We start from the raw sequence: 14,993 nt of genomic DNA on the forward strand, positions 1-14,993 counted from the left end.
CTCTAAGCAGTAAGTACAGAGATTCCCGAATGGGTACAGCTCCCACTGCTTCTTCTCACTGACTTCACACTGTACAGTGATTCGCACAGCATTTAGTTGGTTGCTTATAAAAAGAAGCTGGGCAGAGATGGAGAATAGACCTAAAAAGTACATGACAACAGTTGACTGGAAGAAAGAAGTACTTGTGAGATGTGTTTGCCAGATTGTTATTAAGATATTTGATGTTATAATTTAAAGGGCAGGAGTGGCTTCTTTAGCAAGACACAGGTACAAGTATCCTAGGTCTCATGGTAAATATGGAGCAGATGTAGTTGGTGAGGTGGTAATGTCCTGGTAGAATTGGAGCACTGTGATCACAGTGAATGAGTTATTAACCTGCTACTGTGTTTCTTCTTTCTCCTTCTTGATGTCATCCATAGCTGTTTGCTAACCGCTCATCCATCATTCACCACTTCACCCTGGAGCAGCAGCAGCTATGGAAGCAGGTGACGGAGGAGCTCATGTCAGACGAGGAGGACAGCCTGAGTGAACCAGGGGTCTGGGTTGCCCGGCCGCCACGCTTCCGCTCCCGGGTCCTGACCGAACTGTGCTACCACATCGATGCCAACTCCAGGCACGGCACTAAGGCCAATCGCATCTATGGGCCACCTTCAGAACGTCCGCCCTCCGCCGAGGTGCAGGTCCTCCCACTCAGCCTCTACAACCCCAACTTCCAGGAGGAGGAAGAGGAAAGGGAGGAAGGCTCTGACCCTCGCTTCGTACAGGTCAATAAGACCTTCTGCCCAGAACTGAACTCTTTCATTGAGGTCAAACTGGAGCAGGATGAATGAGGATACAGGTTCTCTGTGTATCAAAGGATTCCTGCTGCCAAGTAGGTCAAACAGTGCCGCTAGAAGCCACTGGGGAGAGGAGCCCCTGCAGGAGGGCATCATGATTACTGGAGGTATAACAAGGTCCCGCTAGGGAAGGAACAGCTACAGAGAGAAGGGGCATGGTATGTGCATGCTCACACTAGATCGCGGTGGTAGCTCGTTATGGGATCAATGGCAATTGAGAACACGGAGAAGAAGTGAGCACTCATCTGCTCATGTCCGAGGGAGCGTTAGTATAGAGAGGGGACATTGTCTTTGGCCTCTCGTCAGACATTCCAATCCTGGAAGAGTATAATGAAATACAGATGTAGGTCATCCACTGCATCAACAGCAATAGGAAATAATGTGGTATTGCTGCATTAGAGGTTTGTTAGAAATGTCAAGTATCATTGTCTTACTCACAGGAAGAGGCGAGGAAAAGTGAGATGGAGACAGGCCATGCTGCGTTTCAGTGAACAGAGTAGTGTGACATCCGACAGTGGGACTTGTGCTTATGCAGGTGTAGCCCTACTGAGGCAGTACTCTAATAAACTGTGCAAGTAGTGTGAGCGTCATCAATTCTTTCCTGTGTCTGAGTAATGCAATGGCACGGTATCTGGTGGAACGGATGAAGGGTGAGCAAAAGATGTAGTTGGGCCTGAAAAAGTTTTGGGTGTGCTACTAGGCTTGTGATAACAAAGCAAAATTATATTTTGTCACTTGGCTATCCCAATTGGCCATTTGTGGCAGCATCAAGAGGCACAAAGTGAGCCGATGTGGCTTATCTTGGTAACACCCCAATTGCACACATTTGTAAAGCTGCAATGTTTTCTAACATTCACACTTTACCAAGCACTATTGTGTGGACATTCATACCTGCTAGGAAGCGCAAATTGGGCAAACTGTTCTTATACCGTTGTTTTAAACATTTTATGCAGTAGCTTGGAAGCACCGCTTTTAGGGATAGGGGCACTGCTTTTCGGTCTATGCAGAGCCTGTTATCCACAGCACAACATGTTTTAGATGGGAAATGTTACTTACCTGTAACAACCGTAATGCAGCTTGTAGTGCCATAGTTTTCCACGCACCCGCCCAACCTATCCAGATACAAGCTCCATATTAGGACATTTGAAGGATAAAAAAAATATATATATTGTAATCGGATTTATATACCGCTTACCACCCCTGATGAGGCATAATAGCGCGTTTCGGCAAGTAGCACGCTACTCCAGAACCCAAAAAGGATTAGTGGTGAATTAGTATAGGGAAATAGGAAATTCATGTGAGCGGTAGACACGTCAATCTGTTAGTTGGATTGAAAAGGATAGTGGACTGATAGAAGAGGGAAGGGTCTAGAAAGTGTTTATTTGGAGATCATGGCAGCAGGAACAGGTTTGGGATGAGTAGAGGGGGAGGGGAAGAGTCAGAGGGAAGGGTTTAGAAAGGCTTGTTTGGAAGATTTGAATATTAAAAGAAGTTTGAGATGGGAAGAGTCTAGAAAGGGTTATTTTGGGAATCATAGTAAGGGTAGAGTAGAGAATAGTCTAGAAAAGGTTATTTTGGGGGTCATAGTAGTAGAATGGGGTTTGGGATGAGTCAGAGTGGAGGTAGAGGATATATTGAGAGGTAAAGGGTGACATATATGAACACATCATCTTGCTTAACTATAACTACCCAGTGGGACTCACCACTGGGTAATATATATATATAGTGGCGGCCGCCCCAATAAAGAGGTGGGGTGCGGGTGAGCGCATGGGGGGTTCTAATAATTTTTTTTACAAAGAAACCCTTACCTGGAGCTGCCTCCCGCGTCGCACATTACGGACTCCCTGCAATCCTGCGCTGTTCTCAAGTGACAGTAGCGCTGGGATTGGTCTGAGCTTGCTGGAAGGACGCAGGGAGTCTGTGGGGGTTTCTCCAGCCCGGCTGTTCAATGCAGCTGGATTGGAGAAACCTAAGTGCACATGTGTGTTATGGATGCACTGAGACGCCCAGCCAAACACATATGCGCACTTAAGGAGTGCACATAGCACTCCTCCTCCCATGCCCCACCCCTCCCTACGCAAGCTGGGCCAGAGCCAGAAAATGAAAAATAAAATGATTAGATAATTTTATTTTTCATTTACTGGCTCTGAGCCAGGCAGTGGGGCGACGCTCCTCTGCCATTGCAGAGGAGCCACCACTGTGTGTGAGTGTATGTGTATGTGTGTATGTATATTACCTACTGGCGGTCGCCAGTAGGTAGTTATAGTTAGGACCCTGTTTCCATAGGAAATCCGCAACATTCTATTTTGAATAACTTTGGCGCCGGTCGACGAATCCTCGCGAATTTCTCAAAATAGGTGGGGTGCTACGCTCCGCTCCTACCCTGAAAGTCTCGGGGGGATTCGTCAAGCGGGGGCTGAGATAAAAGGGGGGTCCCAAAACGCGTTTTTCCCATGCATTTTTCCATAGGACCTTTAGACAGGGCTACAGCCCGAACGGCTGAACAGAATTACTAGAAATTTGGCAGAGAGGTAGTCCTCAGGTCAAGGAAGTGCCTTTTGTAGGTTTGGTGTAAATCTGTTCAGTAGATTCTGAGAAAATAGCCTTTAAATCAATATATATATCTGAGCCAGCTTACGGTACGCTTACCGTAAGCTTACCGTACGCGTACGGTGGCGTGCGCGAGCGCGATTCTGATTGGCTGTTACATCTTAGTAAACATTCGAATCGGCCGAAACCAGGAAGCGGCGGCCGCCATTTTGTGTATTTCACTCCGGTAAAAAAGAGTGATATCTTGAAAAGGGGGCAAGGGAGAGAGTTACAGACCCCCTAACATTTGTAAGGGGGTCAAAGAAGGACAGAAAAGTACAAAGAAAACATTTATTGATTTTAAAAAAAATCACGGGGTACGCGTACGGTAAGCTTACGGTAAGCGTACGGTAAAAAAAAAATACAAAAAAGAAATGAAATTCAGATTTAAGTGTTTAGATATTGGGGGGCTCTAAAAAGAGCCGTTGTGTTTATTAAGTGATTTTTTTGTGGTACCTACAAGTAAGTACCGATGCAGAGTCTAAGGTTCAAGAGGAAGACTCTGTTCCCTTCATCATTGAAGTGCACACCATCTCCTCTATAAATGTCTTGCATGTCGTAACGCAAGTTGTTGTGGTAAATGGAACCCATACCATAGTCACGGAGGAAAGCAGAAACAGATTTGTTGACGTGCTTTCTTGCTTTGTCAATCTGCGGACAGAAATGATTGGACCAGTTCCATTTTTGCCTTTGGCATATGTTTGAAAACACAAAGGCAGTTTTAGGGAAAAGTGAAAACAGTTGTGCAAAGGTGTCCTTCATAAGCATTTCCAGACCTACCCCAGTCAAAGTGCCTAGGTCATTGCCACCACAGTGCACTATTATGAGGTCAGGGTGTTGGATTTGCATGAAGGATTTCACCAATGGCATCAATTGGTGCCACTTTAACCCTCTCTGACCAATCCATTTAATGTCTACATTTGGCAAAGCAAGGTCTCTCACCATACCTGTTTTCTCTGCAAACTTTTCACTCCAGAAGACATAGCTGTGCCCTACAATCCACACTGTGAACATCTTCAAAGGAGAACTGGATGCACTCAGGAGGTGTCTTTCAGTAGAATGGCAATATGAAAAGAAAGACAGTTTGGAAATGGAGGCATACATATTTTTTTCAAAACAAAAAGAACTGATTGGCTGTTTCATACCATTCTAGAATAAAAACTAGGCTGTATGTGTAAATTAATAGAAGCATGTTTTGTATTGGTACAGAAAAATGTGTTACCAAAGAACAGTACTATGGATTTGCTGTTAGGTTTGAAAAGTCAAGCACTCTTGCTCTGTGGAATTGAAACATTGTGTGGCGAACTTCTGACCTGACTCCACACAGCAGTGTTCCATGAGCTGTTGCTATGGTAGCAGGCAGAAGTCAAGTTGGGGGAAGGGTACTAGGCAGAAGTCAAGTTGGGGGCAGGGTACTTTTGGAAAAGGGTTGGTTTTCAACCAATAGAAATGTGTGATTACATTTGAAAAAAAGGGGGAAGCACTGAGATTTGAAACTTACATGTATATGTGTGGAAAAATAGAGGGAAACTTTGCCATTATCTGGTTCTGCTGAGAGGAGAGAGGTGTAGAGAACAGAGATCCTGGCTCTGATAATCTGCTGTTTGAGTGCCACATTTCTTTCACAACTAACTAATTTTAAAGGTGAGGTTAGAGTTTGAGAGGGGATGTATATGGTAAATTAAGAAATGAATAATAGAAATGTAATTCTTTTTGTTGAAGTTGCGTTTATTATTTTCTGTTTTGGGAGAAATTTAAATGTGAGGAACATGTAAAATAATATGGACTATGTTTTCACGATAAATTAAGGTGTATTGGTATAAAAAATGAACAGTTTAAGGGTTTGAGGTTGGACTCAGTAATGCAAATACATTCAGCATCACTAAGGCTGGTTGCCCTTGGTGGAATGTAGGCAGTCACCCAGGTTACACATGTTGGGAAATATAGGCAGAGATTTATTGTGTACAACTCTGGTAATTTTATATTTGCATTAGTAGGAAAAAGGGGGAGCGGTTTTTTGGTGCAGAAGCAGACTCTTAGCACACACCCAGCTCCTTTCCATGTATAATCATGCACAGTATTTACAAGCGAGTGGGGTTTGAGGTTTCAGTCTGTAATGCAAATACATTCAGCATCACTAAGGCTGGTTGCCCTTGCTGGAGTGTAGGCAGTCACCCAGGATACACATGGTGGTGGTCTGAAAAAGCAGTTTGGACATGTGCATTTAAAAAAATCTGAAAAGTGGATTCATAATGTGTCAGTCTGTAAAAGTGTTTATCACTTGCCAAAAAAAAGAGCAGTAAGTGTGCATTCAAATTGGCAAAGAAATTTCGTTTTGTGACTAATGTGAAAACATGACTCTGTGTGCAAATAGGAATTACAGGCAGAGATTTATTGCATTTTGCTCTGGTGATTTCACAGTTGCATTAGTAGGAAAAAGGGGGAGCGATTTGTTGGTGCAGAAGCAGACTCTTAGCACACACCCAGCTCCTTTCCATGTATAATCATGCACAGTATTTACAAGCGAGTGGGGTTTGAGGTTTCAGTCTGTAATGCAAAGACATTCAGCATCAGTAAGGCTGGTTGCCCTTGCTGGAGTGTAGGCAGTCACCCAGGATACACATGGTGGTGGTCTGAAAAAGCAGTCTGGACATTGGCATTTAAAAAAATCTGAAAAGTGGATTCATAATGTGTCAGTCTGTAAAAGTGATTATCACTTGCCAAAAAAAAGAGCAGTAAATGTGCATTCAAATTGGCAAAGAAATTTCGTTTTGTGACTAATGTGAAAACATGACTCTGTGTGCAAATAGGAATTACAGGCAGAGATTTATTGCGTTTTGCTCTGGTGATTTCACAGTTGCATTAGTAGGAAAAAGGGGGAGCGATTTTTTGGTGCAGAAGCAGACTCTTAGCACACACCCAGCTCCTTTCCATGTATAATCATGCACAGTATTTACAAGCGAGTGGGGTTTGAGGTTTCAGTCTGTAATGCAAAGACATTCAGCATCACTAAGGCTGGTTGCCCTTGCTGGAGTGTAGGCAGTCACCCAGGATACACATGGTGGTGGTCTGAAGAAGCAGTTTGGACATGTGCATTTAAAAAAATCTGAAAAGTGGATTCATAATGTGTCAGTCTGTAAAAGTGATTATCACTTGCCAAAAAAAAAGAGCAGTAAGTGTGCATTCAAATTGGCAAAGAAATTTCGTTTTGTGACTAATGTGAAAACATGACTCTGTGTGCAAATAGGAATTACAGGCAGAGATTTATTGCGTTTTGCTCTGGTGATTTCACAGTTGCATTAGTAGGAAAAAGGGGGAGCGATTTTTTGGTGCAGAAGCAGACTCTTAGCACACACCCAGCTCCTTTCCATGTATAATCATGCACAGTATTTACAAGCGAGTGGGGTTTGAGGTTTCAGTCTGTAATGCAAAGACATTCAGCATCAGTAAGGCTGGTTGCCCTTGCTGGAGTGTAGGCAGTCACCCAGGATACACATGGTGGTGGTCTGAAAAAGCAGTCTGGACATGTGCATTTAAAAAAATCTGAAAAGTGGATTCATAATGTGTCAGTCTATAAAAGTGATTATCACTTGCCAAAAAAAAAGAGCAGTAAGTGTGCATTCAAATTGGCAAAGAAATTTCGTTTTGTGACTAATGTGAAAACATGACTCTGTGTGCAAATAGGAATTACAGGCAGAGATTTATTGCGTTTTGCTCTGGTGATTTCACAGTTGCATTAGTAGGAAAAAGGGGGAGCGATTTTTTGGTGCAGAAGCAGACTCTTAGCACACACCCAGCTCCTTTCCATGTATAATCATGCACAGTATTTACAAGCGAGTGGGGTTTGAGGTTTCAGTCTGTAATGCAAAGACATTCAGCATCACTAAGGCTGGTTGCCCTTGCTGGAGTGTAGGCAGTCACCCAGGATACACATGGTGGTGGTCTGAAAAAGCAGTCTGGACATGTGCATTTAAAAAAATCTGAAAAGTGGATTCATAATGTGTCAGTCTGTAAAAGTGATTATCACTTGCCAAAAAAAAAGAGCAGTAAGTGTGCATTCAAATTAGCAAAGAAATTTCGTTTTGTGACTAATGTGAAAACATGACTCTGTGTGCAAATAGGAATTACAGGCAGAGATTTATTGCGTTTTGCTCTGGTGATTTCACAGTTGCATTAGTAGGAAAAAGGGGGAGCGATTTTTTGGTGCAGAAGCAGACTCTTAGCACACACCCAGCTCCTTTCCATGTATAATCATGCACAGTATTTACAAGCGAGTGGGGTTTGAGGTTTTAGTCTGTAATGCAAAGACATTCAGCATCACTAAGGCTGGTTGCCCTTGCTGGAGTGTAGGCAGTCACCCAGGATACACATGGTGGTGGTCTGAAGAAGCAGTCTGGACATGTGCATTTAAAAAAATCTGAAAAGTGGATTCATAATGTGTCAGTCTGTAAAAGTGATTATTACTTGCCAAAAAAAAAGAGCAGTAAGTGTGCATTCAAATTGGCAAAGAAATTTCGTTTTGTGACTAATGTGAAAACATGACTCTGTGTGCAAATAGGAATTACAGGCAGAGATTTATTGCGTTTTGCTCTGGTGATTTCACAGTTGCATTAGTAGGAAAAATGGGGAGCGATTTTTTGGTGCAGAAGCAGACTCTTAGCACACACCCAGCTCCTTTCCATGTATAATCATGCACAGTATTTACAAGCGAGTGGGGTTTGAGGTTTCAGTCTGTAATGCAAAGACATTCAGCATCACTAAGGCTGGTTGCCCTTGCTGGAGTGTAGGCAGTCACCCAGGATACACATGGTGGTGGTCTGAAGAAGCAGTTTGGACATGTGCATTTAAAAAAATCTGAAAAGTGGATTCATAATGTGTCAGTCTGTAAAAGTGATTATCACTTGCCAAAAAAAAAGAGCAGTAAGTGTGCATTCAAATTGGCAAAGAAATTTCGTTTTGTGACTAATGTGAAAACATGACTCTGTGTGCAAATAGGAATTACAGGCAGAGATTTATTGCGTTTTGCTCTGGTGATTTCACAGTTGCATTAGTAGGAAAAAGGGGGAGCGATTTTGTGGTGCAGAAGCAGACTCTTAGCACACACCCAGCTCCTTTCCATGTATAATCATGCACAGTATTTACAAGCGAGTGGGGTTTGAGGTTTCAGTCTGTAATGCATAGACATTCAGCATCAGTAAGGCTGGTTGCCCTTGCTGGAGTGTAGGCAGTCACCCAGGATACACATGGTGGTGGTCTGAAAAAGCAGTCTGGACATGTGCATTTAAAAAAATCTGAAAAGTGGATTTATAATGTGTCAGTCTGTAAAAGTGATTATCACTTGCCAAAAAAAAGAGCAGTAAGTGTGCATTCAAATTGGCAAAGAAATTTCGTTTTGTGACTATTGTGAAAAGAAATGTAGTAATATATTTAAATAAAATAAAGGAATTTTTTTTTAGTTTTTTTCAGGTATTGCTGAAGAGCAGTGAACAAAATTTAATATGCCTACAAAATCCAGAGTTCAAAAAACTCACAAAAAAAACCTATATTTGAAGACAACTGGAGGACCAAAGTTAGTAGAAGATGCTCATGTTGGGAAAAAGAAAAAATCTTCTGGTAAGCAGAAAAAACAATTTCTAAAAAATATATTCAAAAGAATGAAAAATGTACAAAATGTCTGTACTGGAAAGAATGTTTTGAAAAGAAAAGGACAGGAAAAAATTGAGAATTTAGTTAATGCAAATATACCTTCTGCAACTGAAAAGATTTACATAAATAGAAAAACAGCGTTTAAAGAGATACGTAGAAAAATGTTTCAGAGAAGAGTTATGTCCAATTTGATAAAGGATGTGAAGAAATATAAGCAAAAGAGTAAGTTTTATAAAAGAAAAAAAGAAATTGAAGCCATTGCAGCAAAGGCATTAGAATTAAAAAGGAAACTATTCATTTTAATTTTGAATAGGATGTGTACATTAGACAAAATGGTTAATGTACTGAAATCACATAGCAAAAGGAAAAGAGTAGTGAACAGAACAAACTTTTGTAAAGTGTTTTTAGGAAAGTGGATGCATAGTTCAAGTAGTGAACCTTTTTTTAATGAAGAGAGCTATTTTCAAAGTAATAGTTTGCTGCATGCAGTTGACACCAGAGGTCGTGCTTACGAAGTAAAAAATGGTTGCATAATGGAGAAGGAGATAATGGTTCCAAGAGATGAGGTACAAGTGATGGCAGATGAGGCTATGGGGAGACGTCCTAAAGCCCCAGTGTACACTTGGAATTGTAGTAGTATTTGCACTGTGCGTCAGGAATCTATTGACAAATTTCGTGAGTTTCTAAGAGAATATAGTAAAAAAAGTATAAAACAGAAGATTAAGGTGCTTCAAAGTCTAGATTCATGCAGAGTGAGAGAGAATACTGGTTTGCAGGGTCATTCTCTGGCTTGTCTATCTAGAAAAGTGTGTAATAGTGTTTTCCATCATTTTAGGATGCTGGCTGTTCATCATACTGAAATGAGAAAGTTTGTGAGACGGTTGTATTTTGCTAAAAGTCCAGCAATAAAGTTAGATGAATTGAATAGGGCTCTGTTCCGTGGAACGGTATCAGATGTAGAGAAGGTTGTTGATGAAATTCAGTTTTGTTACTTTGGTCCTGAACAAAACAGTGCAGAGAAGGACACAGTAAATGAGGAAGAAGTGGAAGAGAATGTAGAACCCTCTGTAAGTAAGACATTTAATGATCACATAACAAAATTTGCAATAATCTCTAATGAAAGACCAAATATTACTTGTATTTGTTGCCGCAGAACTCATTATAGAAAACAAACCAGGTATGTTGATCTCTACAGAAAGAGTGAAAATGAAGATAATTATAAGTGGAAGGATTTTGCCACATATATATTTCTTGAAAATTGTTTTGAATTGGGTGAAGTACAGCGTATTTGTAAATACTGTTACAACAAGTTAGAGGAAAATAGAATGCCGACCAGAGCTGTACATAATAATTTAGAATTGGATGCTATTCCTGCTGAACTTTCTGAATTAAATACATATGAGTCTATACTCATTCAATGTGTTCATCCGTTCCAGACCATAGTACGTATGGAGCCCAAAACTGGTAAATTACCTCCTTCTGATTTACTGAGAGGTTTAAAAGGTAGAGTGGTGTATTTGCCCTTGGATTTGAAAAAAAATATGGAAACTATTGATGCGGATACTTTGGAAACTGAACCATTAATTATTCTGGTTAATGGTGTACCTACAAAGAATAAGAAGATTTGGCAGGAGCTGGTAGATGTACGGAAAGTACAAAGAGCAAATTTGTATTTGAAAAGGAATAACAAATGGTATGAATCAATTTATATAGAAGAAGAAGAAGAAGAAGAAGATTTACAAGAAGACACAGAAACACCAACTGGACAAATTGAAAAAGTGGACAAGTCAAAGGAAGAAGAAATTTATGAACATTTTAGCATACATCCTCTTCATTCAAAAGAAGTTATGGGAGACAATATTGATCTCTTTCAGATGAAGAAAGCAAAAGGAAGTCCCGTGAGTGTATGGGAGGAGAGCTTGGAAGCTCGATGTTTTCCCCAGCTGTTTCCTAAAGGAAAAGGAGGACGATACGATGAACGTCCGGAACAGATTCCAGCTTCTGAGTATCGGACTACAAGACTATATGCTGAAGATCCCAGATTTCGACAAAGTATTCCTTATTTGTTCCATCTTTTATTTGAAAGCGACTTGTCTGCACTGTCTTATGCAGTAAATCACATTTTAAAAAGTGGAGTACATTTACAAAATGTGTCTGCTAAGGATTTTATGGAGAAAGTGCAGCACCGAGATGATCATTTGGAAACACAACTGATCAATCTGATGGCTTGTCAGCGTGGGACAAATGAATATTGGTACCGACGCCATGGTGAATTAAAATGCATGTTACGGAATTTAGGAACACCAACATGGTTCGTTACCCTAAGCTGTGCGGAGTACGCTTGGGATGATTTACTGGATTTTCTACGAGAGGCAAATTCAAACATTAAAAACATCGAATACAAGACAGCAGGAGAACTGTGCTCATTGGATCCGGTTAATGTTTGCAGATATTTCAATCATAGATTTGAGGCTATGATGTCCTTCATCTGCAATAAAAAAAATCCACCTCTTGGAGAAGTAGTAGATTTCTTTTGGAGAAAAGAGTACCAGGCAAGAGGTGCTCCTCATATTCATATGCTGTTGTGGATCAAGGATGCCCCAAAGTTTGGAACAGATACTGATGAAGCAGTGTTATCTTACATTGAAGAATATGCAACATGTGCTATACCAAAAAGCACAGAAGAGAAAAAGTTAAAGGAGCAAGTTTTACGTTTCCAAAGTCATCGGTGTGGAAAATACTGTCGACGGAAATACAAGAGCAAAGATAAATACTACACTAAATGTCGATTTGGATTTCCTAGACCTGTTCTTTCAAATGGAAGAGTAAACAGTTTTATGTCAGCTGTGAGACATACTATCACAAGAAAATCACCTAAGAATACCTACAACCTTAAAAGAAAAGAAGAATCAAAAAATATAAATGACTACAACCCAGTCATTTTATCCATGTGGAACGCTAACATGGATATACAGTATGTAGTTGACAATTCCATTGCTGTTGCTCGATATGTAACGTCTTACATTACGAAATCAGAAAAAACTGAATTGAAGGAAATGTGGGAAGAGATTTCTCACGAGAAGACTGTCAGTAAGAAGCTGTACAGTTTCAGTTTGAAGATGTTATCGCATCGAGAAATTGGATCCTACGAATGTTCAGATAGGTTATCTTCTGCAAGTCTCTACTCGAAGTCAAGAAGAATAATTTGGGCAAGTTTAGGCCTTGCAGCAATGAGAAATCGGGTACTAAAATCTGTTGGAGAAATTGAATATATGGCCGAGAATGACCCAGAAAGTACAGATATTTTGAAATCAAACATGTTGGACACATATTATCCCAAGAGAAGTCAACATCTGGAGAACATGTGTCTCTATGAAGTGCTGCAGAACTACATTTATTCCCGGAAAGCCGCAGAAGACATCAACAATGGAAAATATAAAGTCATTGGTGAGGAAGGATGTTTGGTGAAGCAAACAAAAGGAAGTTTGATAAATCACAGGAAGCTGAGTTGCGACACTACTGACAAGAAGGAATTTTACTACTTGGCTCTTTTACAGTTGTTTAAACCATGGCGTACAGAGGATGAACTACTGGGAGAATTTCAAAGCTATGAAGATTCTTTTAATGCTTGCAAAGACAGCATACAATGCAGTACATTCTCAAGTTATCTGCAAATGTTAAATGAAGAAATTGAACAGGAAACTACAATTGCAGCAGAAATAGCTAGAGACAGTTCTCAGGACAGCCAAAGTTCAGAAACACTCAGTCAAGATCCCCTAGGACAACCAATCGTTGAAAATGAAGCATCAATAGCCATGAATGAAGTGGAAACGGCTATGAATCAAGCTCAAGAAGAATTTATAGACTTACAAAATTTGGAAAGACAACTGAACGAAGAGCAGCAACAAATTTATGAAGAGATCAGAAACAAAATTGATCACGGATTTCTACATGAAAAAAAAGAGTGCTCATGCACATCATTTCATCCAATCAGGATGTATGTAAGCGGACAAGCTGGAACTGGAAAAAGTTTCCTAATTAAAGTCATCAGAAGCTACCTACAGCAAAAAACGGATTCTACTTTGTCTTGTGTGGTTACTGCTCCAACTGGGTTAGCAGCATATAACATAAAAGGAATCACTTTACATCGTTTGCTAATGTTACCAGTGGAGCATGAGAACAAAATACAATACAACAAGCTAACTGGAGAAGCATCCTTGGAAGTTTCAAGAGTCTTGAAGAAGATGCAAGTTCTCATTATTGATGAGGTGAGCATGGTTTCAAACTTAATGCTTGCCTTTGTGCATTTAAGAATGCAGCAAATTCTGAAGACAGACTATGACATGTTATTTGGTGGAAAACACGTCATAGTTTTTGGAGATCTTTTGCAACTTACTCCAGTTAAAGGACAACCAGTGTTTAATACTGTGACACATGAAGACACAAAGAAGTCATTGGGAAGCATCGGAAATACAAATATTTGGTCCTTCTTTGAGTACAAGGAACTTACTACTAATATGAGGCAAGCAAGCGATGAAGAATATGGAAGTATTCTGAAAGATATCAGAATTGGACTACTCACAGAAGTTGGCAAAAAAGCATTACAGAGTCGGCTGCTACATAATTTATTTCCAAAGGAAGAAATAGTTGCAGAGAAGATATACAAGAACATTGCAGAAAACAAAAGTATCATCTGCTTAATGCCAACTCTACGTGAATGCTCAATATTCAATGAGGAGCTTTTGAAATTGGAAAAGGAAGAGATCAGGAAATTAGAAGCAGTGGACAAAATTGAGGATGGAAGAATTACTGTCACAGTAACAGGCACACTGAAAAATAAATTGGATTCACTAGAGAAGAACATTTCCAAAACAGCTGGATTAGAAAAAAATCTATATGTTTGCATGAACTGTAGAGTATTTTTAAGGAGAAATTTGGATGTTGAAAAAGGTTTAGTTAATGGAGCTATGGGAAGAGTTGTGGGTTTTATTAATTATCAGAAAAAAGATGGAATTGAATGTTTAAAAATAAAATTTGATCAGATAGAAGAAGTTAAAGACATTTGTCGTTGTACAGTTCGTTTCATGCTTGTGAAAGACTTATATGTACGTAGGAAGCAGTTTCCGTTTTCGCTAGCATATGCTGTAACTATTCACAAGTCTCAAGGATTGACTGTAGATTGTGCATTTGTGAACATTGGTTCATCTGTGTTCAAAGAAGGTATGGCATATGTTGCTTTGTCACGAGTGAAAACATTATCAGGTTTATTCATGATAGACTTTGATGACTCAAAAGTTAGTGCTGATACAAATTGTGTAAAGGAGTATAATAGATTAAGAAGAAGCTATGCTCCTCATTTAGGTCAGTATCCTGTGTTGGAGAAACGTGTAGTTTCTCGTAAAAGGAGAAATGAGAATATCTGTGATGAAGATGTACAGAGGAGGAAAAAAAAGAGGAGTGATGTAATTGCAAGCAAAAAGAGTAAGGAAAAAGAAGAACAGGTTGTAGGATGTCATTTTGAAAATAGCTCTGGTGTCAACTGCTACGCAAATGTAGTGCTGAATGTTGCATTTTATCTGGAAAGTTTGCAAGAGCAGATAATAGTAAATCAGGGAAAAAGATTCTGTTCAGAGCTGAGTCTCCTTTTTCAAAAGCTGAGTAATGATAAAACTCAAATAGAAAGTGCTACTGAAATTAGAAAACTTTTAGATGTATGTTCAGGACGAACACAGTTTTCTCAAAATGAACAGCAAGATGCACACGAATTTTTGATGTTTTTTCTTCAGGTACTGGAAGAAGAAGAAGTTGCAATTGATAATTTATTTGGTCTCTCTTATAAATGGGAACATAGTTGTGAAAACTGTTATAATATATGTGGCTCTAATGTTGATAATGAAAGGTTTATTTTTTTGACATTGCCAG

General features: G+C 39.9%; 1 protein-coding gene across 4 annotated transcripts in view; it reads left to right on the plus strand.

Moving 5' to 3' along the window:
• Positions 1 to 14,993, plus strand: part of C1_1H14orf93 (chromosome 1_1 C14orf93 homolog) — a 726,790-nt gene that overhangs the window by 583,009 nt on the left and 128,788 nt on the right. For 2 of the 4 annotated variants that reach the window (XM_085650692.1, XM_085650681.1), the window contains one exon: positions 420 to 1,426. The exons of the other annotated variants lie outside the window; for them this stretch is intronic. Coding sequence is in view for 1 of the 2 variants with exons in the window: in XM_085650681.1 (XP_085506807.1) it covers positions 420 to 830 (411 nt within the window). In the remaining variant the exon portion in view is untranslated. Of the gene's footprint in view, positions 1 to 419; positions 1,427 to 14,993 lie in introns of those variants that run through there. 4 annotated transcript variants of the gene reach the window in all.

This window comes from Triturus cristatus, chromosome 1_1, assembly GCF_964204655.1.
Source record: "Triturus cristatus chromosome 1_1, aTriCri1.1, whole genome shotgun sequence".
Lineage (NCBI taxonomy): Eukaryota > Metazoa > Chordata > Amphibia > Caudata > Salamandridae > Triturus > Triturus cristatus.